This window comes from Myotis myotis, unplaced genomic scaffold (genome assembly GCF_014108235.1).
Source record: "Myotis myotis isolate mMyoMyo1 unplaced genomic scaffold, mMyoMyo1.p scaffold_m19_p_14, whole genome shotgun sequence".
NCBI lineage: Eukaryota > Metazoa > Chordata > Mammalia > Chiroptera > Vespertilionidae > Myotis > Myotis myotis.
Window position 1 is genome coordinate 30,397,771 of NW_023416318.1, and position 15,635 is coordinate 30,413,405.

General features: G+C 51.8%; 1 protein-coding gene across 5 annotated transcripts in view; it reads right to left on the minus strand.

Annotated features, from left to right (window-relative positions):
* Positions 1 to 15,635, minus strand: part of TTC7A (tetratricopeptide repeat domain 7A) — a 106,574-nt gene that overhangs the window by 85,371 nt on the left and 5,568 nt on the right. For 4 of the 5 annotated variants that reach the window (XM_036334654.1, XM_036334653.1, XM_036334656.1 and 1 more), the window contains exons 2-3: positions 12,415 to 12,578; positions 6,844 to 7,012 (exon numbers count right to left, since the gene is read on the minus strand). In XM_036334654.1, coding sequence (XP_036190547.1) covers positions 6,844 to 7,012; positions 12,415 to 12,578 — 333 coding nt within the window. Of the gene's footprint in view, positions 1 to 5,238; positions 5,342 to 6,843; positions 7,013 to 12,414; positions 12,579 to 15,635 lie in introns of those variants that run through there. The other variant, XM_036334657.1, reaches the window with a different exon arrangement.

Consider the following 15,635-nt stretch of genomic DNA (forward strand, 5'->3'; position numbering starts at 1 on the left):
TAAAAAAACAAAACCAGAATCAACTATGTCACCATCTTCTGCCCTAGGGGACGCCTGGTGCTCTTTCTTTTCTTTTTAAAAGTTTTAATAAGCCACAAAGCCCCAGGTGAGAGCAGAATAGCCGGGGGTGTATTGACTAAAAGAACAGAAACAACAAATCTTGTGGGGGTGAGAAGAGAATTTGCAAGTCACAATTCTCATGGCTGCTTAGTATTTTTTACATTTTTACTTTCCACAGCACCTTCACCATTTAGCATCTCACTGCAGTATTTTGTGCGAATGGGGCCATTTTTTCTCCACAGCCAGGCCAAACGTTTATTGGCCAGCCAGCAGGCAAGCCTGCCCAGAGCATGGACTGCGGCCTCCCTGATGCGGGGCTGTGAGCGAGAGGGGTTGGCTAGGCTGAAACACGGGGCACACTGGTTTTCAAAGGGGCCTACACCTCATTTGTGGGGCCACAGCCAGCCCCAAAGTACACTCAGGGCAGGGGGTCATTCCCCACATCCCTACCACACTGAGTTGGTGCCAGAAATGGAAGCGGCACAGGAAGGCTTGAGAGGAAGGATGCCTTGCAACTCGGAACAGGCCCCTGAGAGGTGGCACTGGGGCTTTTCGGGGTGAACAGGGAAAGGTTTGAGATGTCAAAGGTACAGGATCCGAAGCATCCCGCGTGTCCATCAAAGCTGGGAACACCCCTTGGGGCTTGGACCGGCAGAAAAGAGGGCAGCGTGTCACCCTGGGACCACAGAGGCCTTGTCCTCGAGTCTGGGGTCCAGACCCCTCTGCTCCAGACAGACCAGACACAGTGCTGACCAACAGGAAGGCCTGACTGTAAGCCACATGGTCATGGTGGGGCTACCTGGCCAAAGTTCTAGAACACCAGCATGGAGAGACGCCTGCTGGGCTGTCAATGCCTCCGTATTTCCCACTCCCTTCGACAGGCACCCCTCAGCTCCAAGAGGTGTGATTACACCCCGCCTTTAAACAAGCCGCCTCCATTTCCCTTTGGACTCTACCTGGAAGGCATAGGTCTCACGCCTCTGCAGGTGAGTCCTCCCTGGGAAGGCTCGGCACTAGCTGGGTCTCTCTCACTCCCCCCTCTGGAACACAGCAGTCCAAGCAAACCAGTACTTGCTGGACGAGCCCAAAAGCCAGAGAGAGCCAAGTCAAATGCTGACCCGGTTACTACGGGTGCAGCCTGAGGTGAGTCAGTGCTGCCTCAGCTCTGAGGCTCTGCCTTCTGAACCTTTCACCTACTTCGGTAACAGCACCTTGGTTTTCCTAGAGGGAGCCATTCCTCCAACTCAGTGCACAAGATTCAGGTGGGGAAATCCCACCGCTGCGCCAACCCAGCCACCCAGGCGCTGGTCACTGTAACTGGTCCCAGGTGGGCATGAGACCCGGCCAGGTCGACGGGAATGACCCCGGGGCACTCTTTCTCGGGTTGTGAGTGCCGTGTTGCAGGACCATGTAAACCTGGAGATGCTGAGAAAGACCTCAACACACGGAGCTTCTGGATCCAGCTATGCCTGATGCCACCCACCCCAACAACTTAATAGTTACATGAGCCTGTACATTTCTAGTCTCTCCCCCTTTGGGTTGTTGCTTTCCCAGATGGTTGGAGTTGCATTTTTGTCATTATAACCGTAAGTCTGGCTATAAGGAAACTGATCCCAGAGTGTGATGTCAGAGCAGACAATTCCTGAAGTACAGGACTGGATGAGTAGAGGTCAGGTACGGGAATGAGAATTTTGACGCCTTCCAGCTAAGAAACTAGAATTCGAGATACATAGCAGCAGCAGTTAAAATTCAGCCTATTTTGTCTTGAGGCGAGACCTTGGGCTCTGGAGGCTGGAACTTTAGGGGGCAGCTGGTGAAACATTCCAGAATATAAGCCTATGGTGGATACTTTTTGGGCTCAGAGTAGGGCCCACAAGAGGGGGCAAGCTTCACTTCTGGTAGCCCTCTGAATGACACAGCTTTGCTAAGGATCCCTCTTCCTGTGGACAACGATTCAAGGTGGCCGAGGGTCAAGTCAGATAATCAGGGCTGGACATTCTCTGCTCCTGCTAAAGGTAGCGCAGAGGAGGCAGGAAGACCAGCCCCTCTGAGGAGCTGGGGCTGGGCCTGGGAAAGGCCCGACACCCCAGGACGTCACCAGGCTCCCCTGCTGTGGCTCTCACATGCTGCTAAGACAACCAGATGCCGCTTGGGGGCAAAGGGCGTGTGTACCCCAGCCTAGCCCATGGCTTACCCATTAAACTGAGGGTTGGGGTTGCTGAGAGGAGCCAGGGGTCTGCTGCTAAGAGACATACTTCTAGGCCTGGATCTAGATCCAAGGACCCTGGGTCAACACAGTCTTTGCCTCTAGTGTCTCATCCATGAAGATGATCTAATGCCAAATGCCCAAAGGCTTCTTACTAGGGAGTTCTAGGGAGGCAGAGGCAGGCAGACCCCAAACCTGGCGAATGAGGCCTCAGACCACTCAACTCAAAAGGCTGTCCCAGGTGTGGCAGCCCGTTTGGAAGTGGGCTGCTGAGGAGCTGCAGCCCCAGGGGGATTCACAAATGCCCCTCTTGGGTGTCAAGGCCCGAGAGGTCCCCACTGAATGGAACTGGGGGCAGCCACATGGCCAAGGCACCACAGCGAGGCAGCAGGCCCACTGTCCCGCCCTAGCAGGCCCTGGCAATAAGCTATAGACCGGTCACCTCGGGGGTGTTTGCATGTCCTGGTGTTTCCAACAGCAGACTCCACGACACTATGGCCTGTGGTGCAGAGACCGGGCAGGAAAGAGCGGCACCAGGTAGCTCGCGACTCACCAGTTCTGCCTCTGCAGGCTTAGCTCCTTCCCCCGAGCAGCTGTTTCCTAGAGCCGGGGCCCACCAGCTGCAGGCTTTGCTCACCTACCTGCCTGCCTCCCGCAAGGGAAGGGACCTTAACTGTTCTTCTCGGTACCCCTGGTAGGCACTTGCTCAACCAACTTCTTGCCAATTGTACTTTCCCCTGCGAGAGCTGGGCTGGAGGCCTTGAGGGGTACAACTATAAGAGGCCAGGCCCCTGGCAGGAGGAACATACTGACTGCCCTGTAACTGGGGAGGTTGAAAGAGGGAGAGAATGCTGTAGCTCAGCAACCAAGGGGAGCCTCCTGGTGGAGGAGGCACCTGAGCGGTGTCTGAGGGAATGTGGAGGGCTATCCATGTGCGAGGACAGTGGCCCAAGAAAAGGTGAAGGAAGAGGCTCTGTCTAGCATGTTGTACACTGGGAGCAGACCTCATTTGGCTGGAGTGTGGGGCTTCGGGAAGGGAGAAGAGGGAGAGGACACTGGGGGTGCCACCACCTGTCCTCGAGGGGCTCTAAGTTCAGTGGAGAGGCAGGGCTGACAGCCCAGAGCGCACAGTCAAAGGAGCAGGGACCTGCCAAGGGCTTTATGAGAGTGGGCGACCTTCAGAGAAGAGCCTCAAAACCAAATTATTCTAGACTAGAGGCCCGGTGCACAACATTCCCTCAGCCCAGCCTGCGCCCTCTCGCCGTCCGGGACCCCTTGGGGGATGTCTGCGGGAAGCAGGCCTAAGCCAGCAGGTGGACACCCCCCACTCCCAGGGGTCTTTAGCACTGCTGTGGAGGCAGGAGAGGCTCCCGCCACCACCGATGGGCTCGCCAGCCGTGAGCCCAGCTTCTGGCTGAGTGGCGCTCCCCCTGTGATAGCGCACTGACCAACAGGGGGCAGCTCCTGCATTGAGCATCTGCCACCTGGTGGTCAGTGTGGGTCATAGTGACCGGTCATTCTGCCGTTTGCTCGATTTGCATATTAGGGTTTTATTATATAGGATTGTTTTTAAATACAAAGTAAATGGAAGCTTCTCCCCCACCTCCCCCCAGCCCCCCACACACATACACAAACCAAAGTGGTGGTGGACTACAGCACCTACCATCTGAACCTGGAATGGACTGGGAACATTTCCTTTCCCAGGTCCGTCCCCTGGTCTGACATGCTTGGGAAGAGGGCAAGGGTTTGGAAGAAGTCACAATGGGGCCATTGCAGGGTTGGGGGAATAGGCTAGGAGTGGGGCAGGCTCCCCATTCTGAGCCAAAGTGACTGATGCTGACATATAAAAGCAAATTTTCTGGGCAACTCATCCACTGACACCATGGCCTTGGGCTGCTTCTGTACTAAGCAGACCCTGGGACAGGGGTGCAGGGCTCTACCCAGGGCTGAAGGAGGCCAGGAGAGGCTCAAGTCCCTATTTCCACAAGGTCCAGTTAGGGCTCCCCTCAGGGACAGAATGATGGTACCCAAAGGCATCGTCCCTCCTGGCTGGCTCCCCCCTCCCCCTGCAGCTTTGCAGTCAGCGCCAGGAACCTCCTTCTCTGGGCTCCTGCACCTGCACCCTCATCTGCTCGAACCCATCTTGGAAATAACTCTAACTGCTCCCCATCACCCTCTGGTAGGCTCCTCTCTCACAGGCAGAACACAAGCTGGGGAGACAACCACCTGGCCCAATCCGAGCTCTGCTGCCTACCGGCCATGTGACCGGGCATGCTTCAGTTTTTTCATCCATGGAGTGGGCACAACAATGACCTCCCACCTTAGAGATGAGCTGCAGGTGATGGTACCTTTGGGAGGTGATTAGGGTTAGGTGAGGTCCTGAGGGTGAGGGCCTAATGATGGGATTAGTGGCTTTACAAGAAGAGGAAGAGAGAGGGATCGCTCTAGGTGCACACATGGTGGAGAGGCCATGTCTTGTGAGGACACAGTGAGTAGGTGGCCACCTGCAACCCAAGGAGACAGATACCAACCCTGCTGGTACCTTGATCTTGAACTTCCCAGCCTCCAGAACTGAGAGAAATAAATTACTGTTGTTTAAGCCACCCAGTCTATAGTATTTTGCTTTGGCAGCCCGGACTGAATAACACACCCTCTTGCTCATAAATGGAGTCAGGACCAATGACCAGCCATCCCCATCCCCTGCTCTGTGATGGGGAAACCCACTGGGTGCCCCCCAAACCTAGGAAAATCAACATCATGCACACTCTGGAGGCCACGTGCACGGTCTCCGTCAAGCACACGCAGGGCCGGGTGAGCCTCGCATGCCAAGCAGCAGGCAGTCACTGCCACAGGACAGGGAGGACAGGCAGAGAGGAGGCAGGCAAGTGGGAGGCCACGTGCAGTGAGTGAGGGGCGGGGAGCTGGCACAGCCCACAACCGAGCAGCCCACGCCTTGGTGCCTGGTTCCTTACCTCCCCTGCAGGACCTCTGACCACCAAGAAGCTGGAGGCGTGCTGGAAAGAGTAGAGAGCAGGAGACAGGGAGCAGTAGGCACCGAGCCAGTTCTACAGGAAAAAAAGTGCTGGAAAGGACCCCCAAGGAAAGGTGTTAGGTTCGGGAAGTCTGTGGCAGAAGTGGTTTCCAAGAGGCCCAAAGGACCCAAATGCCAAATGAAGATCGCCCCCCAAGACTGGCCTGTGCCAGGGGCCCAGAGAAGGGAACGAGAGAGCAAAGGGAGAAGAGCCCACAGACTGGACCACCCCAGAGGGGCACCTGCCCTCCACAGGCTGGTGCTGGGTCTGTCCAGGGTGACATTCTTGGCAGATTTCCTGGGATGGCGTGAAGAGTCTCTCAATGGGGAAAGGGGTCCGGGCCCCAGCAGTGGACAACAGCCATTAGGAAGCCCCATCAGCCAGGGACCAGGAGGCTATGCCCTGCACAGACATCACAGCCAATTCCCCAGGATCCTAGGGAGACAGAGGAATGGGGGTGGGGACTCATATTCCAAGGCCGACATCAGAGAGTGGAGGTTCCTGTCCTGGCTCCACCTCAAATCTCTGGGTAACTTTGTACAAGGCACAGAGCTTCTCTGGGCCTCAGTTTCCCCATATGTAAGATGGAGAGAACGTCCCTCTCTATGTTGGAAAGAGGGTAACATATAGTCTGCCAATGCCAGACACCAAATCCCCACAGGGCCACACACGTTTCTAGACTTTTCTCTGGGGATTGGTTTGTGCTGAAATAGGGAGATGACCAAACATTCAAGATTCCTGGGCAGAGGGCCATGCATCAGGCTCTGTGATCCCAGCGCTTCTAGATCCTGGGAAGGAGCCTGAAGCACAAAGTTTGGGGGGGCTTCTACTAACATGAAACACTTTCGGAGTCCAGTTCAGTGGCACTATTACCCCAGGTGGGCCATTCACAACCCCCTATATCGTAAAATTCCTACATCACTGACCCCGTGTGCCGGGGCCTCCACCAGAGCACCCCTCACCCTAGGAACTGGTTCGGACCTGCCCGTCACTGGGCCCTGCCACCACCTCCCCTCCCCGGGGCACTCACGCCAGGTGCCCAACAAATATCTGAGCAGTTAACAGACTGCTCTGTACCATCAAGCACCCGATTTGTAGTCATTGTCAGCCACCGGCACCAGCCTAAGCCTTTCTCAACCTGGTTACACAACTAATTCCTCTTGGTCATGGTAACCCTGTGAGGGCAGGTATTACCGCCCTGTCTTACAAATCAGTCAGCTGCGGCCAAGAAAGGTGATGAGGTGATTTGCGCAAGGGCACACAGTGGGCAGCTAGCTGTCGACAGAGCCTGGGTGAGAAGCTGAGTCTTCTGACATCCAGCTTGGTGCCTGCCGTCAGCCAGCATGCCCAGTTACTACTGGTGTCCACCTAGCTGGTCAGGTCCTGGGCACTACCCAGAGGTGATGTATCTTGGACATTGGCCCAGCAGGCTCACCCTCAACCCAGCATCTGCTGCCCTACAGCTACCACCTGCTCCTGGCACAAGGGAACCTGAGTGTACCGAGCAGGGCACGGGTGGGGAGCCCCAGCGGTGCCCACACCTACCTTTGATGACAAAGGCCTCTGCCAGCAGCCGCATCTGATACAGGGGCTTGTTCTCCATGGACATGTCATCGATCCCAGCCTTCGCATACATGCTGATGGCATCCCGGTAGGAGCCCTCCACGTAATGCAGCTTGCCCAGGATCAGCATGGCCTCACACATGTACCTTGACTGAAAGGACAAGGACCGCATTAGCAGGCTCCTGGCCCAAAGTCCCTGCCTCACCCACCCCAACAGGTAGGATGAGCACCCTCTCGCTGGAGCCATGACGATCTGCCTAAGACCCTGCTCAGAAGCCTCCTGCAGGAAGCCTTCCCTGACCTTCGAGCGCATGCCCAGGGCCCTTCTCTCCACACCTGCAGTCCATGGCCTACTTATTGAAATTCTTGACATTGGTATTGAAATCCTCTTAGGAGCCCCTAACTGTTTCACGTGTGTGTTGTATGCACCCTGCTCCACTGCAGGCAGCCTGCAGACTGGGCTGCCTTCTCTCTCCTGCAGCCCCCAGAGGCTGCAGCAAAGGCTGGCACTCGGGAGTTCAGACACTTGTTCTCAATGCCAGGGACCCAGCCCCGTTTTGTGGGGCCTCATATAATTTGGGGTGGGGGTGCGTAAATATACACAAATATACAATTAGGTGGAAGGCCTTGGAGAGAACCATGCAGGTGACAGGCCTCAAGCTGAAGCCCCCGCACCACAGCAGGACCTCTGCGGGGAGAGGGGCGACATCAGCAGTGTGGGACAGAAGGGAGGAGGAGAGTGAAGGCCTGATGGGCCACCGTCCCATCTTATCAGAAACAGGTAATAAAAGTGCCCAGTCAAGTGCCTGAATTCACACCCATTCTCTCTGCCTTACTTTTCCAAGTGCTGCTTATGCCCAAGTCTGTGTCCCATACAAGGACTCTCAGGCCTCGAGGAGGTCTGGTTGGCCCGGCCCCAGAATTATGGCCTTTGATGTGGGCCGGCCTGGCTTCAGGATCTCCCACCTTTGGGGCTCCCTACTCTAGTCTGCTGTCTTCATTTCTATGCTCAGCAGGCCCACCACCCCTTTGGCCAGGCTGCAGGCACTGTCCCACCAGGCAGCATCCATTCTGTCCACAGAGCTCCCTGGAGAAGTTGCGCTGGTTCCCAACCCAGCCTGTCTCCGCAGGAAGGAGCTGCCCCTGACTCCCTGCGGGGCGATCAGATCAGACTCTGGGGCACAGAGACAGACTCTGGGGTACAGTGACAGACTCGGGGGCACAGTGACAGACTCTAGGGCACAGTGACAGACTCTGGGGCACAGTGACAGACTCTAGGGCAAGGTGACAGACTCTGGGGCACAGTGACAGACTCGGGGGCACAGTGACAGACTCTGGGGTACAGTGACAGACTCTGGGGCACAGTGACAGACTCTGGGGGACAGTGACAGACTCGGGGGCACAGTGACAGACTCGGGGGCACAGTGACAGACTCTGGGGCACAGTGACAGACTCGGGGGCACAGTGACAGACTCTGGGGTACAGTGACAGACTCTGGGGCACAGTGACAGACTCTAGGGGACAGTGACAGACTCGGGGGCACAGTGACAGACTCGGGGGCACAGTGACAGACTCTGGGGCACAGTGACAGACTCGGGGGCACAGTGACAGACCGCAAGGGAAGCTTCCACCACTCCGCACCATCTACTGCCCTCTCCGAAGCCAACTAAGAGAATGGAGCATGGCACAACCAAATTCCCCTTCCTCATGGTCTTTCTGGTTTTTGTAAATACACATTCTACCTTTGCCTTTGCTCACACAGGCTCCCTATCTGGAATAGTCTCCCCTTCCCCCAAGCTATCCAGCTCCTCCTCCATCCTTTGGGGTCTTGCTCAGGCCCACCTCCTCCTGGAAGCCTCCCTGACTACCAGGGAGCTCCCTCCTGCTGAATTCCTACAATGCCTCTACCAAATGGGCCCAGTCAGCTCCTGCAAGCCTGACCTGCTGACTACTGATTAACTATCAAAGGCTGAATTTTTCAAGGGCATTTGCTGGTCTCCCCAGTAGGCCACCCCCTCCCTGGGCCAGGGCCATACATTACACACCCCCAGGGGCATGCAGCCCACGGTTCCTCCAAGGCGGGCAACATCTCTGCTATTCTCTGCACTGGTCTCAAGCCACAGGCATGTTTCCTCCTTGCTCGGCCTCGTTTTCCCATTGTGAGGGCCAGATCCTAACACCTACTCCTCACCTCCCATCACAGCTATGCCGAGAGCATTAATAGGGCAAAGTCCAGAAAAGAGCTTTGAACTTTTCTTTAGAAAGAAGCATGATAAATACAGGGCATGAGTAATTATTATTATTATTATCCTGTTCTGCTGTAAATGGGGAAAAGGGCAGCTACGCTCCGAAGGACAAGTTTCAGGGCGTGATGATAGGGTGGTGCGAGGTGGTTCCTGGTGGACCAATGACAGTTTACAACAGAGCTTCCACTTAGCTGGGGACACATTAAGGACAATGTGGGAATGTTTCATAAAGCTGAATTTATGCTATTTAAACAGCTGCCCTTAATTCTGAAAGCATATTTGTCTTGCCTTTTGGTGTTATGATGGTAATAGAGAATGGTACAGTTTTGCTGTTATTTTTTTAATGTCCATATTTGGCAGATTTGAAAGTTGGCCACACTGGGACCCGTGCATTTGAATTTGAAATGTTCTTGGCCTGTCATCCCAATAGTCAGGGAACCACAGAGCCCGGGCCCAGTGGAAGAAGGCTACGCAGGAAGTCGCTCCGTCTGGGGAATAGTCCCTCGGCTGTGGAGCAGGCCTGTCAACTAGTCTTTGTGCCTCATTGTCTCTGTCAACAGACAGGGAAGGACGACCGCATGTGAATACCCAGGTGAGAGGAGAGGAGAGGTGAAGAAATGCTTCACGGAGGCAAAATGGGACCTGTGAGAGCCAAAGTGTCACCATCATCACTAACACTAGTACGAGTCATCTGTCATTATCTTGTTTCCATTCCAGGACGTAGGGACACAGCACCGAGAAGTAGCAAAGAGCATGAGGACTTGAGAGGTGAAGACAAACAGGCCTGTGAGTAAGTCCTGGAGCTGCTGCTATGGTCCCTTGGCTAAGTGACTAACCTCTCTTGGGTCTCAGTTTCTTCACCTGGAGAATGGGGATACTAGAAAATGCCATTGAGAGGGTTACAAGAGGCACCCAGGAGATGGTGCAATGCCTGGCGCTTAGTGGATCACAAGTTATGACAAATGGTTGTTTTCACCGACCTCCACAGAACTGAGCTTGGCAGGCCACCAAGAGTAGGTTTCAAACTACCCTGAGGAGATGCCCCAGGACCCGCCTCTCCACTCTCCTCGTCCCATCAGTTACTATACAGGAATCCACCTGGGATTTCATCTGCTGCCAGGAAAAATCACCCCCTCCTCAGCCATACTCCAGCCTTTGGGGTAAGATAGAGAACCCCATAAACTACTTTTAATATTTTATTTTGCCTGATCCATGTTAATTTTTTTGGCTTTGGCCTGGATAACAGGGAATTTCTCCGTGTTATCAGTGACTCTGTATGTCTTTGATGAATAGAGCATGGTAAAATCTGCAATATAAAATAAACAACACAGTTTTCCACAACAATACCTGAGTATACTATTAGGCCAATACAAAGGAAGAGGCATTGGCATGGAGAAAGCTCCAAGTGAAAGTTCTCAGTGCAAAAGAGCAACTTGTCAAATACGTAGCCTGTGACTCTAATAAGAAAATTAAGCTCTATATGTGTGCACGTGTGTTGGTTAACACACAGAGAAGTGGGACACACGCCCAATGATGACCAGTGCTCAACTATGGGGATGGGAATGGGGTAGGGTTTTGAGGGGTGGCAAACAAGGCCTTTTATTTATTATTCAAACCACTTGTTTATGTGGTGAGTTTTTTACAATAAGCCTAAGTCATATTTATTTTAAAAACAATTTTTAAATATTTAATGGCATCTACTGGAAAGAAAAAAATTAAAAGAGATCTTAGTGGGAAGAGTTTGGGACTCACCAATCATGTCCAACCCTTTTGATTGGTACATGGGGAACTGGAGGGCCCAAGAGGTCAGGGGACATGCTCAGGGTCAAGCAGCTATTTTAATCCAATGCGAAATCTCCCAGAGCCTCAACCATCCCATCACAGCATGAGTCTAAAGGCGGTAACCTTAAACTTCCAGAACACTCTCCCCGCACTGCTTACAGAAAAAGCCGTGTGCTTCTTGGTGTGGTGTTCCAGTCCCCATTCTCTGGACCCACTGTACTTTTATAACCTAATTACCCACCATTCCCTTTTACTCTTCCTAACTGACATATTTTAATGAAACTCTTACAAGAGGAACCCTTAGATTACACACTGCTTCCTTAGCTTGGAATGCTCTGTAGCTCTGTCCTATCTCTATATGCCCATCTCCCTCCCACTTCAAGGCCCAGCCCTCCCCAGGTCCAATTCTAGTATTACCATCTCTGAGTTGACGCCTACCTCACCCCCAGGACTGTTCCCCTCAGACTTGCCTGTGCATGTACACATGCCTGTGGCTTGTGTCACAGTCCACCCTGGGCAGTGTGCTGATAGGAATTATCTTTGCAGAAGACCTGCAACATGGACCGGAGGACAGGGTCCACGCTGAACTCATCTTTATTGCCCTCAAAGTACATAACACAATGCCTTGCACATCGTAGGTTGTAACCAAATGCTTAGGTTAATAAATATATTACTTTAGAATATTTCTAGAAACATTGTATCTTCTTTGGGTCTCTAATGACATATCAATACCTCTACTATAGCTCAGGGTACTCTGTAATCTAGAGTAGTCTCAAATGTTAATGTGCCATAATCACCCAGAGAGCTTCTTAAATGCAGATTCTGATTCAGATTTTGCATTTATAACCAGCTTCCAGATCATGCCCAATCTATAGGTGGGAAGACCATGCTTTGAGTAGTAAAGGTCTAGAGAAGGCTGTGACTATACTTCCCTCGGTGTCTTGCATACAGTAGGTGCTCAATAAATGCACTTGGACTTAAACTGGCTTGCCCTGTTGAGCTCTTCCGTCGCTAGCCAGCTCTGTATGTTTGCCTGTTTCCAACTAGATCTTGGGCTCACTGTTTCCCTGAGACCCCCAAAGAGCACACAGGACCAGGCACATACTAAGTCAACCAAGCACTGTCCAATAGAAATATAATTTACGCCATATGTGTAATTTAAATTTTCTAATAAAATGTTCTAGACACATTAGAAAGGGTCAAATTAATTTTAACGATTTTATTCAACTCAATTCATTCTATCATCTGAACATGTAATCAATGTAAAGTATTAATGATCTTTTACATTCTCTGTTTTGTACTAAGTCTTCAAACTCCAGTGTATGTTTTATGCTTATAGCACATCTCAATTTGGATTAGCCACATTTCAAGCGTATATGTGGCTAGTGGCTACTGTACTTAATAGCACAAGGCCAACCCTAAGGGACACATGCTGCTCAGGTGACGGAATAACTCAGGGAGGTTGAGAGCAGATAGGAGGCAGGAGAGGAAAGGTGGCCCCAGACTCAGAGGGCTGACAACTTACCGACAGCTTCCCATGGTTGAGGATACTACTCAGATAGTTTTTGGCTTCATTCATCTTCGGCTCATTCTTCTCCAGCAAAGGGATGGAGTCTTTTATCTTGGCATTGTTCTCCTTCAAACACTGCTCCAGGAGGGACTCAGCCAGGAGCAATTTTCCAAAGTCATCTGAAAAACAGGGCAGTGATCCCTGAGCCAGGCACATGTGGAGACTGGGACTTGTCCCTGTAGCGACCCAACCACCTGATCCCAGCACATAAATTTCCCAGGTCCAAAAAAATCAATGAAGGCACTGTTTCCATAAACTTAAACAGCCTTAAACACACACACACACACACACACACACACACACACACACACACACCCCAGCAGGCATTCTACCATTGTACCAGCACAAATCGCTCCTTTGGGTTTATTTTCTGTAGTTTGGTGGTTGGGAAGGCAGTTTCCAGGATTTGGGACAAATTACCAGAACTTCAGAATTGAAAATGAGGCACAAAGTCACACCCATGACCCATTGTGGGTAATAAGTGTAGGGAGTGGCTATTGGGTCAAGCTTAATTGTGCCAGGAGGGCTCTGCCCTCCAAGCTGGGACTTGTATGTGGCTCTGCCACAGGTCAGTCCGGGGCTTGACCCTATAGCCACTCCCTACAATAAGTTCTTAGACCAAGAAGGAATTTCCCCAAATGACCGGAGAAGAAAATGATATGAGACGGTTTAATAATGCATTTTCACGTGCTCCTAACTTCCATAAAACCACATTTGGTTTTCTCTACTTTGAAGGCATTTTATTTAACATGACCCAGGGAGAACCTAGCAACCAAGTGAAGAGGTAGGAAGCAGATTTGCTTGTCAGCAAGGCAAAGCCTGAACAGGTTTAGTACCAGCACTTTCTCGGGTTCTCTCACATATGCCAGCTTATCTGCAGACCTCACCGCCTGGCAGGTGAATTTATACTGCTTGGTTAATTTGCTGCCTCCCCCACCACGTTGAAAACGCCAATCTAGTGACCACCATATTCCTGCTACCTTCAGCAAAAGTGACTCGGGTGGGAGTAGAATTCGGGGCTTCAGTGTGCAGGGCCAGAGGTCAAGTGTGCTTTCATGATGGCCTCTGGAGGTAGTGCTTGATGTGACTGGCTCATTGTCCTTCCCCTTCAACTGGGTGAGGATCAGGCCCACTACTCACATGGGTGCCCAGGAAATATCTGCGGAATGAACTGGACCCTCACCACTACCCCAGGAGGCAGCCACAAGCCTCAGGGAGTTGCGTGCCACTCCAAAATGTCTCCAGAAATATGTGCTTGGTCCCATCTCTTCACAGAGCTCTTTCTCCTGCCACCTACCCAGGGGTGCCTCTAATTCCTCACTCTTAGGACCACCTCAGTTTAGTCACAACTCAAAGCCACTGGTTCCAGCCAGGCCAGTGGGGCTCACTGCTTGAGTGTCAACCCATGAACCAGGAGGTCTTAGTTCGATTCCTGGTCAGGGTTGCAGGCTTGATCCCCAGTGGGGGGCATGCAGGAGACAGCTGATCAATGATTCTCCGCATCATTGATGTTTCTATCTCTCTCTCCCTTTCCCTTCCTCTCTCTGAAATCAATAAAAACATTTTTTTTTTAATAAAAAAGAAAAACAAAACAAAGCCACTGGTTCCAAACTGCATGCCTCTGAAGATTCTCCATCCATAAGGGAGATTCCATGCAGAGAACATCCCAAAAGCCCAGAGTCCCAAGGACAGTCACAGTTCCCTCTAGGGACGCCATAGCCTTTTAGTGGATCCTTTGCTATACCTACCTCTTGATTTCTCAAATTAAGATTTGGAGGAAATGGCCAGACAAGTACCTGGTTGAAACCATCATCCATCACTAATAGAATAGAAGTTGGTAGGATCTCTATAAAGGGCAATTTAGCAACATATATCAAAATTATTTTTGTACATTGCCACTGACTCAGCAATTCTGCTCCTACAGATGTCCTTGCAAATGCGTAAAATAACCTACATATAAGGTCATTCCTGTAGCATTATTTGTAATAGCAGGAAATTAGAGGAAACCTGTGTGTCCACCAACAGGAGGCTGATTAAAGCATGGTACATCCATAAAAAGGGACACCACGCTGCTATAAAAAGGAACGAGGAAGCTCAATCTGTGCTATTATGGAGGAATGAATTCCAAAATAAATTGATAAGAAAGCAGAATCCAGCCCTAGCCAGTTAGTTGTTCAGTGGTTAGAGCGTCATTTCCAAATCTTGGCCAGAAGGAGTGGTGGGATGCTTAGCAGCGGGTGCCTGAAAGGTGCACCTCTAGGCAAACTGCTCTCCCTCACCTGTTTTGCCTTTGTAAAACCAGGGGTGGAGTTAGGAACCTGTTCCTTGCAGGGACCAGCCTCTCCCTGGGCTCCGCCTCCTGGGCTGGTCCCCGCCCTCCTCCTGGGAGTGCACTAGCGCTCTGCTCTACAACAGCCAGCTCCCCACCTGCGCAGCAGCAGAGCCATCCAGCCACCTGGCCCCGCCTCTGCCACCCAACCGCCCAGCCCAGAGCTCTCCACGGTTCACTGGCTCGGTTCCTTTCAGGCCTGGAGAAACCAGCTTCCTTCCAGGCAACCCTCAATCTTGAAATATTCCCCAGGGCACGCACCGCTCCTCAAAATTATGCGAGTGTCCTCTGAACACTTGTTGCTCAAAGTGTAGTCCCAGGACTAGAACCGGTAGGTCTGTGAGTGTGTGACCCGGTCCCTGGAGGTAAGTGCAGAAACGTAGAGTACACGTTCAACAAAGGTTGGCAATAACATGACAGAATGATTTTGAATCTGTTGAATCGAATAATAAAAAATTGGAGGGTAAACGTTTGTGTATCTTATGCAAGTATCAGAGCACATCAGATTGGGAATTTAAAATCATAAAGCTGGTCCTCACAGATCATTTGAGAAGCACTGCTCTAAACCACAAGAGCACTTTTAAAAAAAATGTACATGTTCTATGGTTGACACTATTGCAGATGGCCCGCATTTCTTCGCTGCCCCCCTCCACTCCGCCCCTGGCTCCCCCTCCAGGGCCCTCGCATCACTATCGCCTGTGTGCATGTGCCCTGCATATATGTTCTTCAGCTAATCCCTTCACCTTTTAATGAGTAAGGGAGACTAATATTTGTTGAGGGCCTACTGAGTGCCAGGTACTTTATTATAAAGTATCATTTAATCAGCACGGCCCTAAAAGGTAGACAT